We start from the raw sequence: 15,179 nt of genomic DNA, 5'->3' as shown, positions 1-15,179 counted from the left end.
TTTACAGTTATGCTTTTGTAATTACATAATACATTATAGTATTAAAACAGTACATATGTATTATTTTTTCTGTGTATCCTTGACGCCTCTCTTAAGTACAAAGCACTTTTCTGTTTTCATTAACAAAATGCATTTTAGGTTAGTTTTAAGTGATATACTAAAATATTAAGCATTAGTTAAACATTTCCTGCTGTTTATTTTACGTTTTATTGTACATAAAACGATTTTTCAAAGTTGGAATGACTGTTTTCTCTTTTGCTATACCCGTTTTTAGCTTTTTTCTGATTATCCGTGATTTTTGTTATCCGCGGCGGCCGTGCAACCCAATTCCGCGGATAATCGGGAGTGTACTGTATTTAAAAAAAGCACATGTAATAAATTCGATATTTTAAAACTCAAATATTGAAATCCTGAATTAAGTTATACTGAAGAGACTAATTTGAAAACTAATGATTTGCATTTAAGGAAAGTAGAATTAGTTTAAGACTGAAAAAAAAAAACAAAAAAAACAATACAGTTAATACAAAAAGTAATCCAGAAACTTAAATTGGTTCAATGGACGTACAGAAAAATTTCCCGTTTCCAATATCTACTGTAAATGCTACATATTGCAAAAGGAATTGTTATTGCTATAATTTCGGTGTGCATAATTTAAAAAAAACAACAACAACCTTCGAATACTTTTACATGTGGAATGAAACGGTGACATCTTAAGGACCTCAAGGTTTAGCTTCATGTTTAATCAAATATAAAATTAAATCCTTGTTGAAAGAAAAAAAAATGACTATATATAGTAACGCATATACTAGACAGAATCGTAATATAAACGCAATCCTTGCTTTGATGCGATTCCTTCTAAGTGAAATAACTGACTATGAAGTCACTAAATAGAAGTTTCTTGGACCGGATCATTCTTTTCTTCCCAATGGCTTAAACTTTGGTCTGTTGGAAGTAACTGCTAAAGGCAAAAATTTGTTTTACCTGAACATTGGATAATATTATGAAGATGTGCCGTCATACAAAAAAGTTTACTGTCTTCCCAATGAATTGCGAAGAATTTTACTCTACAAGTAATTTGGAGAGGAATATTAACCCATTCGTAGACGAATTGTACACGTTGTGTGAAAAGAATTTTCGAGCCTTAAAGACAGGTAACATACCATGCAATCAATGACATGGAGTTACAATAATCATTCAGAATGGAATTTCGACTTCTGGGAATTGTTTCTAAAAAGATGCCCCGTCTCGAATGTGTTAATAAGCAAAGATAGAACTTAGAAATTTGGAAGTGAATGACTTTAATTAAATATAGTGAATAAACCTTGAAAAAATCCTTAAACTCTTAAAGATTTTATCAATTTTGAAACAATATATCTTATTCCTATAGGTAGAAAAGGGAGACTGATGCTTTTTAAAAATTTATGAAATGAAATCTGAATCCACCCTTAAGACCAAATGGGGAAATAAAAAAAACAACCGTCTATCAGATATAATGGATTTCTTGCTACTCATATTGCCAATATATAATGATTTTTTAAAAGTAATTTGTAAACTGTCAATGTCTAATTTAGAAGGCCTTCTTTCTTATGATGATGCACACAATGAGGTATCTATCTGAAGAGCTCTAGTGAAAATATCAAGTTCCAAATTTAATGTGTTATTTATCTAAAATCTCATTATAATAGGAACTTCTGAAAAATAAAAATATGTTTGCAATATAATTCTATGTTTTCTATGTAGGATGGCAGAGGTGCAAGTCGGTAAAAATTGTTTAAGGACAACGTACATGTGATTTTTGATAAAAGTTAATGCATTATAAAAATGTCTTATATTCAAACAAAATTCCTCACATTATATTAAGTTTATGCAATCATAATTTTTTTTTTTACAAATAATTTTAGAAAATTTTTAATTACTCAGTACAAAGTCAGGATGACTTATATTATTTTCATTTTAACCAACTCATATGTTGATCTACGAATTCTCGATATTGCTGGTATCGTGTGCAAAATAGTACATTTTAAATTAAATGAAAATTTTGAAATTTTTTAATTTATTAGGAAATTTCTTGTGTTTCAATTTCTCCTTTCATGATAGAGGGAAAATTCTTAAAGATTCGATCCAAAATGACACGAGATCTTTCCTTGGGCTAGGTCATACGAAGAACATCTTGAAAAAGTTCGATGTGAATCTGATGATTTACAGACAAATTGGATGGAAACATTTTTCATGTGATGCAAAATTTTTAAAATTTTCAAATATTTGTGGAAGAACTTTTTTCTGACATACTACGGAAGATTATCAATTCTTATTAATTATTGATTGTGGAATACTTGTAACTTCCTCAACGTCTTTATGCCTACTGACATCTTTACCGGAGAATTATAGGTGAGGGTTAATTTTATAATTAATTTGCAAAGCAAATTCTAATGTCTGCTTTCGAATGCTTACCGAGAAATAATTAGACTAAGATAAATATTAATCGCCCTAATTTTGTTAAGGACCATTTTGATGAAATTGTAAAAGAATATTTAAAAATGTACAAATAACCATCAATAGTTATACACGAAGCTTCAATGGATGGCTTGGCTTAATAGTTGGAAGTATTTATCTGTAGAATACGCAATTATTTAATAAAAATGAAGCACTAACATTTATTTAGATTGATGTTTATTTTTCAGTCAACGGATATTTAATCATTGTAATTGTTATTGACTGTTTATAGTTAAAATGCTTTATTATAAGAAGGATATCAAAAGGGGAATATTAGGGTCCTAATATGGAATGGAGGAAAAAATAAAATCTTCATCTAATAATTTGACTCTACGTGAATTCATAATAATTTGAATAGAATAAGTTGATTCATTAGGCTGCAAATAATTTTGTGTGAGCTTAAATATTAACTAAAAAAGCAGAATTTTATTAAAGGTTTTGGGTTTGTTTAAAACATTCATTCAATTTAATTTATAATAATACCTAATCGAGCTTACAAAAATATAATATGCAGAAAATTTTGCTTAATTTCTTTTAACTTCCATTAGTTTTCAGAAGATTCAGAAATGCAAGATTAAAAATAAATGTTTTCAGTTGTTGGTTCGATAAGTTATTTCATAATCACGTAATACGCATAACTGCACAATGGTATTTTTTAAAAATATATTCATTGAGTATACTACACTAGTATAATGGATGTTATGCCATAAATTATTTCATGACAACATGCATGATAGAGAGTATATGATATAAAATAACTTGTTTCACCCCAATGTGACGTTCCTTGGGTTAATTCCAGCATCCGTTTTAATGTTTTTTAGTATTTTTCTTCTTTTATTCGAATTATTAAGATATCATTTTCAAAAAATATGAAAAAAAAAAATGTCACATTTTTTTTCTTTTATGATTTGTTTTAAATATATAATTATTTAAAAAAAAGTAGAAAAAAAGTCAAAGAGTAACGATTTCAAAACTTAAATCTGTTTCTGTCTGTCATTCGGACGAAAAAGGATTTTATTTTATTTGGTTTTTTCCGTTTAAAATTATCGCTTGGCACATTTACTCTCAGACAGCACATGAGCGCTCAACTTTTTCATCAAGAATTTAGAATTATTTATTTTCTTCTTTGTGATTTTCTTTGTTTCTTTAGTATTTAACAGGTTGGAGCGATAGCGATATATTCAAAATCAAATGAGGATTTATTGTTATATTTTGCACAAATTTTAGAAATTCTTTGATAAACAATTGAATGAAATGACTGATTTTAAAAGAAAAATAAATTCAGTGAAAAGAGATGCATTATTTATTAATTTCTTTGCAATTTTTACTTAATCTTGGTGGGTGGAATTTCTAATAAATGTGCAAGAATGTGTAAGAATCTTTTTTTTTTTTTTAACTTTTTCCAAATTAAAAAAGCAGAGCATTTAATTTTAATTTTAATATTAATATGATGCAACTATTTTAATATGATATGATTAATTTATTTTCAGAAGAACAAAATAGTTGTCAATAGGGATTGCAATACCGGGATACCGAATACTGGTATTTTGAGCCATTTGTACAATATCGTAATACCGGTATTCACAAGTTTAAATACCGGTTTTTCGGTATTTACTAGAAATTTTTAAAATTGTCTCCACTGTATGTTCAGGCATCGCGAACATAGCAAAATAGTATACATTTTTGTTTTTATGTCTCCCTAACGGGCGAAATTAATGAGCCAATTAATGGCTTAAATCTAAATTAGCAAAACATGGATTATCCCTGAATGAAAATATTGTATCCATAACGACTGATGGGGCAACAATTATGAAAAAAGTTGGAAAGTTGATTGGTGCAAATCAGCAGTTGTGCTATGCACATGGAATTCAATTAGGAGTAATAGATGTATTATACCAAAAAAAATAAAGGACAGAAGAATCCAAATACTGTGAATATAGAAATTTCGGATTCCAACTTTGAAGAGAGTAAGAGTGAGAATGATATTGACAATGAAGATAATGACAATGTAATTCTTGAAGAAGATATTGCTAATGAGGATGAAATATTAACCTATTAAGAATTGCTTCCTATAATTTATAAAGTTCGAAAAATTGTTAAGATATTTAAACGTTCCCCTATAAAAAGGATATATTACTAAAATATATACTAACTGAATAAAACAGAATATATGTTAATATTAAATTCTAAAACATGTTGGAACAGTTTACTCTTAATGATGGAACGATTTTTGAAACTGAGAAATCCAATCCAAAACGCAATAATCGACTTAAACCTGTAAATTAATTTTTCAGATAGCGAATTCGACTTAATATCCAGAACTATATCAGATCTACTTCCAATAAAACAGACTATTGAGGCATTATGTCGGAGAGATTCTAATTTATTAACAGCTAATGCAACAATAAATTTCATGTTGCAGTCACTGAAAGAACAGTACATATCACTATCTGAAGAATTATATATCACATTGAAAAATCGCACAGAAGAAAGGCATACCGAAATTTTAAAAAAATGTCTTATGGTATTTACATAAATATAATGATTTTGAAAATGAAAAAGAAGAAAAGAAAATAACCAATTCAAATCTGATTAAGTTTAGAGTAAATTTTCTTAAAATTTTTTACCCACAAACCTATCCATATTCAGAAAAATTCAGTTCAATTATCGAAGATTATGATGTCACTACTGTCGATAGTGAAAAGGAATTGTCTCTTGAACAAAAATTAGAATTAGCGATAAATAAAAAAAATTCAACGAACCAAAATACAATACAGAAATCAACTATATCCAAAACCATACGACGAGAAATCGATTTGCTTGAAGATGAGGGATTTAGAGGTAAATACTTGAAAAAAGTATATCGCGCATTGCTAACAACACCACCAACTAGCGTAGATGCCGAAAGAGCGTTTTCGACAACTTGTAATTTTTACACAAAATTACGTTTCAGGCTTAATGACAGAACAATTGATGTATTATGTTTTTTAAGATCACATTTCAAAAATTTGTAATAGTATCACAGACTAATAGTGATATTTACACTTTTTTGTGATTTAAATAAATAAGATATTTCTTTACTTTTTTGTGATTATATACTGTTATAATTTATAAGTTACAAATTATTTTTTGTGATATTTACACTCTCTAACAAAACTGGCAAATAAAAAAAAAAAAAAAAAACACCGGTGTTTTCTTTTTTTTTTTTCTAAAATTTCTAATACCGGTATTAAGATTTAAAAAATACCGAATACCGGTATTGAAATTTTGGTCCGGTATTGCAATCCCTAGTTGTCAATGATAAAGTTCTACTTGCGTTTTTTTTACGAATTTGGCTTACATTTTTATTTTTATGAAAGAGAGCAAATAATAATGTTGACTAGAAGATAATTTTGATCGGTTTGATATCGAAGCATCGTAATTTTTTATTGCATCTATTAAATAACAGTGCCAATTTCAAGTATAAAATATGATATAAAGCAATACAAATTCAATTATACTCTTTTTCATTAGCCACTAGTGTATAAAATTTGAATTCGTGTCAATATTAAAAAATTGCAATGTTGCAAATTACTGCAAAAATAGTGGAATAATTATTGCAAAAGGCCAATCAAAAATAAAATATTATTTTTCTAAAGTAATATTTATAAATGACAATGATCGTCAATGAAAAATAATTTTTTTGTACTATTTTTTCAATGAAGATTTAGCTATCATCAATGAATTTAAAAATGAAAACATTTAAAAAATAATATCACAAATGAAACATGCTTTATTGATTTCTCTACATACTTTGATACCCTTTGAGGTAATATTTTGAATGACATGCAAGATTAAAATTCTTAACATGCATTAAGTGTTCAGTTGCTTTATCATGAATTAATAATTATAGAAGTAATAACTTTCAGGGCTGGGAAGTACAAAATATATTTCTAAGATTAATACAAAAACTTTATGATATCAGACATAAAACTAATGTGTTGAGAAATCGCTATAAATGAAATTTATTGTAAAATGTACCATTTAGAAAATTAATATGTTTTATATTTATCTCTTAGTTTTGAATTTCTTATTTTACAATCAAAATTATAATTTGGATAAATTTATTATTGCTTAGAGGAAATAAAGATATTTCCTTTTGAAAAAAAAGCGTTTAATGGCTCTAATAATTGATTTAATAGCATACTTTATATTAATAAATAACATTTTTACTGCAATGTGCTTTGTCATTATACATTATTAACTTCATATTAAATTATTAACTTGGTATATTAAAAACTACTGAATATACTGGAAACATGCTTGTCGGGCTACATATTCAGAAATTAAGAGAAATAAAATATTGTATGAAAAAATATAAGTTTTTCCAATTTAGTTCTTAAACTTATCCTTTCAACAATAGTATTTGTTATTTCGAAAATTCTGTAATTTTCTTCTTCCTTTGTTTAAAATGAAAGAAAGAAAATTCAGCTTATTCTTGATATTTTTTGATGAAATCGTTGTGCATTATTTTTTAATCCTTTTTTTTTTGTGTGGAATCTATAAATTAAGCCCTCTAAAATATTATTAGGAAATATATCCAAGTAAGCTCAAAGTTCAAAGCTTCTAATCTTTCATTCTGTTTATCTGCATATTTTAATCTAACGAAGATGATATTGAATGTAAAAATTGTCTCACAAATTTACTGAAATCAAATGGATGAGAAATACATTTCTGTTATTAGATGTGAAGTGACGTGGATAATTATGTCATGATGCTATAAGGGAAATTCATGTGTAAAATGAATTATTGCAATAGCACGTCTTAAGTAATCATCTTTGTTGAGATGTAAAAATAATTTGTGAATATGAGATTATGCATAAACAATTCAATTCAATTGAAATGAAATGCAGCAACTATTGCCGGCGAATCAGCTTGTTAAGGTTGGCATTTTGTTAGGAATATGTACGAAGTTTGATTGTTAAATTAAAAAAAATTAGTTCTTCTTGTGCTATCATAATTTATCAATTGATTAAATCTATGGGATTATTTTTATTTTTAAATAAACACAGAATAGAAAAAGTAGTAGTTTTTAAAAAACTTTTTAAAAATTACTCAATATGAAGACTTATTTTATTTTTTAATAGATTTTGTATTTGTATATTAAAATCATATTCATTATCAACTTTCTGTTTCGAAAATACTACAATTATGCTGATGAATATTGATAAATACTTAAATAATACTTATAATATATTAAGAAATGCCTAGTTAATGTATATGTATATTTTTATTTAATTTGTTGCGTTTAAAGGAAAAGAGCAAATGTTTGCTACTTGCATTAGCAAACTTTTTATTTTATTGCATGTGGAAAAAATTTATATAGCCTATGAGTGATGTTTTTGTAAAATTAATCATTGTGTGTTAATAAAAAAAAATTAATTATTCCCTACGCTTTTTAAGTTTATCGTTATCTATAATTTAAAAAGTTCTTTAATTGAACAGGCCTGTTTGTGTTGAATCAGGTTATTTATATTTTAAAAAAATGTGTTGTAAATTAATTTTTTCAAAAAAAGAGCAAAACAGATTTGAATTTCTTTTTTTAATGCAGTCAGATTAAACTACGTAAGAATAAAAAAAATTATAATTGTGAAACAGCTAGGTAACATGCTTTGCATTTATGGTTATTTTTTTGAAATGAGAAGACACAACACCATATTAGTCATAGCTTGTATTTCTTTGGCTTTTTACATCAACTACTTTAAATCAGAAATTATTTATTGACAGTCCATTCACAGAATTAATGACTTACATAAGGAGAGCCTTTGTAGTTATTGATTACTGCATGAGGTCCATGGTGAACTTCAGATGAATATGAAACGGCGCGTGCTGGAGCGATTCCGATGGCTGCAGAAGAATATCCTTTAACAGAGGTAGCTAAAGGAGCAGCTGGAATTGCGACTGCTGGACCTGCATGGTGGGTTTCAGAGGAATAAGAAAATGATTTTCCAGCTGGAACTGCAACCGCAGCTACTCCTCCATGATGTACATTGGCAGAATAAGCATAACCTTTTACAGCTGCTGGGGCAGCAAGATGTGCATGTGCGGCGATACCAAAGGCTCTGACCGGTGCGGTGTGTGCAACTTCAGATGCGTATGAATAACCTCGGACGGTCGCGTCACCGCTTGCTTGACTGGATGCTCCACTTGAGGTATCTCTTCCAGCTCCTTGACCAGCTTCAGCAGCATACGAAACAGCGGAAGCACCTGCTGCACCTTGAGCTCCAGATGAGAATGATGAACCAGCTGATGACGAGGCTTCATCGATTCGTCTTTGTTCTTCAACTGCTGCAGCTTGTTTTCTTTCAGAAGAGAAGTCTGTTGATGCGGCATCACTGGATCCGCCTTGGGCAGAGTATGAATATCCACCTGCGGCTGGGCCTGAGTGTTGAATTTCAGAAGAATATGAAACTGCTTGGGCAGGGGCAGAATCAGTACGCTGTTGAACTTCAGAGGAGTAAGCATATCCTTGACCTGCTGGAGATCTTGCAGAACCTGAGTGTTGAACTTCTGATGAATAAGAATAACCTTTGGCTGCAGAATCTGCACGCTGTTGACCAGCTCCTTCAGAGGAGTAAGCATATCCTTGACCTGCAGGAGCTCTTGCAGAACCTGAGTGTTGAACTTCTGATGAATAAGAATAATCTTTGGCTGCAGAATCTGCACGCTGTTGATCTTCAGATGAGTAAGAATATCCTTGAGCAGCTGGAGCTCCTGCTGCAGCTGAGTGTTGAATTTCAGATGAATAGGAATAACCTCTGGCTGCAGAAGCATCAGCAGCAGCTTTTGCTGCAGCATCATGACGAACTTCAGAAGAATAAGATGTTACAGCTGGAGCGCCGATAGCTGCTATTGCAGGAGCAGCATGTTGAACTTCGGAAGAGTAAGCATACCCTTTGACAGCAGCAGGACCTGCAACTACAGCTGCTGGCCCATGATGAATTTCTGAGGAATAAGAGCTTACAGAAGGTGCCGCAACAGCTACGGCAGCTGCTGGAGCTGCATGATGAACTTCAGAGGAGTAAGCATATCCCTTAACAGCAGCAGGACCTGCGACTACAGCTGCTGGGCCATGATGGATTTCAGAGGAATAAGAGCTTACAGAAGGAGCTGCTACAGCTACGGCAGCTGCTGGAGCAGCGTGATGAACTTCGGAAGAATAGGCATATCCTTTAACAGCAGCAGGACCTGCAACTACAGCTGCTGGGCCATGACGAATTTGAGAGGAGTAAGAGCTTATAGAAGGAGCTGCTACAGCTACGGCAGCTGCTGGTGCTGCGTGATGTACTTCAGAAGAGTAAGCATATCCTTTCACAGCAGGGCCAGTAACAACAGCTGCGGGTCCGTGATGAATTTCAGAGGAATAAGAGCTTACAGAAGGCGCTGCTACAGCCACAGCAGCTGCTGGAGCACCATGATGAACTTTGGAAGAATAAGCATATCCCTTAACAGCAGCAGGAGCGGCAACTACAGCTGCTGGAGCTGCATGGTGAACTTCGGAAGAGTAAGCATACCCTTTGACAGCAGCAGGACCTGCAACTACAGCTGCTGGGCCATGATGGATTTCAGAAGAATAAGAGCTTACAGAAGGAGCTGCTACAGCTACGGCAGCTGCTGGAGCTGCATGATGAACTTCGGAAGAGTAAGCATACCCTTTGACAGCAGCAGGACCTGCAACTACAGCTGCTGGGCCGTGATGGATTTCAGAAGAATAAGAACTTACAGAAGGTACTGCTACGGCTGGAGCTGCAACAGCAACAGCTGCGTTAGCGCCATGAACTTCTGAAGAGTAAGCATACCCTTTGACAGCAGGACCCGTAACGATAGCTGCTGGAGCGGCAGCTGCATGATGAACCTCGGATGAGTAAGCATATCCTTTAGCAGCAGGAACTGCTGCAACAGCAACTGGGGCAGCATGGTGAACCTTAGATGAATAAGATACAGCTGCTGCTGGAGCTGCATGGTGCACCTCAGATGAATAGGCATGTCCTTTAACAGCAACAGCTGGTGCTAAGGCAGCTGAGTGGTGGACTTCGGAGGAATAAGCGTATCCTTTGCTGACTGCAGGGGCAGCTACAACTGCAGCAGGGGCAGCGTAAGCATGACCTTTTATGGGAGCAGAAAGGCGAAGACTCCTGAATACGCCTTCAGCGGAGGCAGAAGCCACAACAAACAAAATTAAAGTTCCCTAAAAGAAAAAAGTGTTGCTACTTAGTTATAATGATAACTTGATAAATTTCATTTATTTATTAAATTTATATGTTATTTTGATTGTAAAATCAATATTTGAAAATCAAAAGATTTAAAGCCTAGATATTTTTAAATTGGTAATTTGAAAAATATGGATAAGAGTGACTAAGACTTTGTTAGTCTCAGATTACCAAGCGTGTGCTATTTTTCACACGATAGGAAGATTTGGCTACCACATTAAAAAGAGCATCCCTATGGGAACAGAATAAAGAAATTCGATGGTTATATTTTTAATATAAGATTGTGGTTTCTATCATACATAGAATTTCATAAATATCTTGTTCATTTTATAATATTTTTAGTAATATAAAAAGTAAGTTTATAAACTCATGCCGAATTGAACCATCTAAACTCAGTCTTGCTGACACTGTAATGTAATAAGTGAATTGTGAATCAGTAATATCAATTTATAGCTGATAATTGCAAGAAAAAATGTTTTATATTAGATAACATTTTAATAATTTATATTTACTACCGATGATAACAAGCATAACTTGGCAGTTTTAAAATTAATACCTATTTCTTCAAATTAGCATTTAAATATGCCGAATTATTTAAAATGCACATTTTAAATTTAACGGACACTATTCTTTCAAAAACAGTTTTTAAATGTTTAATCTTTTTAAGTAAAATAATATTATAATATTTTTTGATGAAAAATGAATAGAAAGGAATTAGGGATCTTGTATGATGGCAACAATGATTTTTTTGCTATCACTAAATATCACCTTTTGAAATGTACGATTTTTTTTAAAATCAGTGTTTATATTTAAAAACTAATGACAGTCATCTTCTGATATATATTATTTTCTTTCAAAATTTAACGCTCATTGTTTAATGCAGATACATCAAAGTGTTCAAAATTATTTAAATGGGCTATAATTTTTTCTTAAATGATTGTGAAGGAGTAATTGGAATGGAGAGTTTAAATAACGAATAAAAATAACTTTTTCCAGGCATAACTCAAAGCGATTTAAGTGCCTCAGCTTCTCAGCCGAACTTTTTTTGGACTTCAAAAGGCAAACTCAAATGGGTTCGTTAAACTTTTCACAAGGTTTTCTCCTTTGAGATTGATTAAACGTTTTCAAGAAAAATATTTATTAAATATATTTAAGCATAAATGATTTTATTAAAATTTTCCAAATAAATGAATTTAATTTTATTGGGTCACTAGAGAATTTTTCTGGCAAGAATGGGGTCGAAAAATGTACATATATATTTTTAATCAGAGAAAATAGCGCTAATATTAAGATTTGTCAACTTGAATGAAAGAGTCGATTGGGACGAGATAATGTAAGTTGGAAATATTTTAGAGTGAAACATGAAAAGCAAGCAAATATTATAATAAAAAGAACAGAAATAGGTAATTTAACTAGAATGAATAAAATGAATTAGTTAATACCATTTAAAATTAATTCAAAAGTTTCATTTAAGTAATTAATACAAAATAATATCAAGTTTAAATATAAAGTAAAAACAGTTTTTAAAAACATATTTTTATTAATATATCAAAAGGTAGAAATTCTTTCTTATTTTCTATTTTTAATCTTTAATTTATTATTATTTGATATATATTATAGAATATTAAAATCAATTTTAATAATTCTTTATACTATTTTCTCTATTCATTTTTTCATAAATGATTACAATTAAATTAATATAATCATTTAACTGATAGTTAAATTCTGAAAATTTTAAAACAGGGTAATGTTATCAAGTATTTTTATTATTAAAGAGTAAAAAATTTAAAATTTTTTAGCATATCATAATATGAATGACAAATTCCATCTTTGCAAGCATAAAATAAAATTTAAATAAAAGTTGTAAATATTTAATGGAGATATTTTAAAATCGTGGAAATAAATGAGCAACGTAAATGAAATAAATGAATGTAAAACAAAGTCAAGAAGAAAGCTTTTGCTTATACTCAAAAATATAATTTATAGCTATTTCTAAAAAGTTTAGAAAACCAAAATTTTAAAATAAATGTTCTCTGTTATCGTTCTGAAATGGTATAAAAATTTAAAGAGATATAATTGCAAATAGGAGGAAAACAAAACAAAACACTTAAACAAAAACATATAAGAAAATAATTTTTGTTTATTAATTCCTTAAGTACGAAGAGGCGCTTTGTTTCATTCATAAACTGCTATAAAGTTTTTATGTTCTGGAAATGAATGAAAATCGAATTTATAAAGTATCTGCAAAATTTCAAAGAATACTAGCATACATGCTAAAATAAATAAATAAATAAATGCATATTTTCTGAAACGCTGTCCAATCATTAAGCGAAGACTACATTTCCTTCTAAACGTAACTTGAAGAAAACAGTTCTTTGATTGGAATTAGAAATTAATACTTACGAGACGGATCATGGTGTGTTAGGAATCGAATCCAATGAATGAATGGAATGCTAACAGTGTGTTCCCCACTCTTTAAATACGGTGATCGAAACCTGGTACGGACGACACCGGGGTTTGATTTGTTCCATTGGTATCTATAAATTAGGTCAAGTACAAACATATTTTTTTTATGCCGTGAAAATCCCCATCTTCGAGGCGTCCCAAGTCCATCTGATGAGTCTCCATGCCGGCTGCCTTGCCCTGCAGCCAAGCAACCGCGCCCAGTTTCTTCTTCTGGCCATCGCTACCTTGGATATGTTTTCTTTTCTTTTTTCTTTCCACTAACTATTGGCATTTTCTTTCCGCCAATATTTTTCTTATTGTTACACTGTCTTAATTCTGATCCGAACAGATCAGATAGTGTGGCGATTTCCAAACAAAGGACAGAGAAATTAGCCGGGAGGTATTTGGCAAGTGAAAAAGCATGTAGCCCGTCATGAAATCGTGTTTTTTTTATTGGAGCAAAGGGTTTTGAGAAAACTCTAGAAATAAAAGTAGAGATAGTTATTCTTTAAAGAATGCGGTATCTTTATTTCTATCTGCTAATAGCAAAAGCGAATGTGTGTGTCTACATATCAGTGAATGCTTTTGTGTTGGCATTTTATACTATCGAATTACAGAACTATTGCTTTTAGAATTATCAAATTCGACGACTTTAAAAAGCATAAATGCATATTTTGGTGCAAGTTATCTGAAATTTTATTTAATTAAGAATGCCAAAACGTTTGCATATTTTTGGCGATGACTTCAGAAAATAGGAGACAAAAATGATTTTTGTATCACCATAAAATTCAGAAAAGCATTTTGTTAAAGATACCGATTTAATTGTCTTCTAATTTCCCATAATTTTAATACGTTTTTGAAAATTATTTGACGCAAAATTGAGGAAATTTCATTTTTACTATAACAATGAAATTTTGGTCCTTTTTATTGTTTATACAAATATTTAATTGAATGTGTTTTTTTTTCTGTTTTCCAAACCTGTGGAATGAAGATTTTACTTTTTTAAAAAAACTTTTTTTTTGATTATCATTATAATATACTTTAATTTTTTTTCATTGATTTTTTTTTGTAAAATCTTTATACAGTCTTTTAACATATTGAGTGCATTAGGAAGAATATTCAATATACTCAAAGATTAAAGTTGTTATTCTTTAATTTTTTTTGTCAGTATGTTTTAATTCAACTATTATATTATTTGATGTAAAATGCACCACGATATTTTAAATTTGAAATCAAATAGGAAAAAGAAAGTGAAGTTGGCGTTGACAACTTGCAATTAAATATTAGATGGGTCAAGCAATTATTTGGATCCATCATGTATTCATATAGATAACGAATAGATCTACCGAAAAGTTGCTATTATCGCATACGCTAAATGTCTAGCACAATTTGAAGTATAAAATTACTTTGTTAAGGTAACTATTAAATTGTATATTAGAGTTTCAACTGAATATAAAGAAAATTAACATTTCTTGCAAACAAGTAGATCATCGTTATCATCTAAAATAAAATAATATAATGACTAAACGATGAATGGGAGTTTAAGTCCGTTTCCATGAAAACTGTATTGCATTTATTTCTCCTTTTAAGGTTCAAATATGAGAAAAGATTGTTTAATTTCCTTCGTATTCATTTAATTTTGTTATTCTAATGGCTTTATAGAAGTTTCACTACGTTTGAAAAACAAAAAAATAGACATCTAAAGAAAGAAAAAATATCGGAATGAATGTTGACAATTTTAGAATGTGGATTCAGAATCATTCCATAATTTTTTTGAGTGTGCAAATGACAAAGTTCCTACATTATGTGCACTAGATAGCATATTTTACTTTCAGATACCATTGAAGAGTGCCTTGTGCTTGCATGGTACACATTCATTCCGATTAAAAGCCCTCATGTTGGTGTAGTAAAAAATTACATACTTTAGTTTGGAGAGAGTTGTCTTAAAAACTGCATTCTCGCTAACAAATGACGAGTCCAACATATGGGTTT

The 15,179-nt window shown here is 30.3% G+C and overlaps 1 protein-coding gene across 1 annotated transcript; it reads right to left on the bottom strand.

The window, feature by feature from the left end:
• Window positions 1-8,059: 8,059 nt before the first annotated feature.
• LOC129966903 (ice-structuring glycoprotein-like) lies at window positions 8,060-13,281 on the bottom strand. The gene is made up of 2 exons (XM_056081514.1): window positions 13,146-13,281; window positions 8,060-10,720 (listed from the first exon to the last, which is right to left on the bottom strand). The coding sequence occupies exons 1-2, from the start codon at window positions 13,155-13,157 to the stop codon at window positions 8,273-8,275; spliced, it is 2,460 nt and encodes an 819-aa protein (XP_055937489.1). The 5' UTR covers window positions 13,158-13,281; the 3' UTR covers window positions 8,060-8,272.
• Window positions 13,282-15,179: the final 1,898 nt, after the last annotated feature.

The sequence above is a fragment of the Argiope bruennichi genome, chromosome 4 (genome assembly GCF_947563725.1).
Source record: "Argiope bruennichi chromosome 4, qqArgBrue1.1, whole genome shotgun sequence".
In the NCBI taxonomy this organism is placed as follows: domain Eukaryota; kingdom Metazoa; phylum Arthropoda; class Arachnida; order Araneae; family Araneidae; genus Argiope; species Argiope bruennichi.
This window is presented reverse-complemented; position numbering and strand designations above follow the sequence as displayed.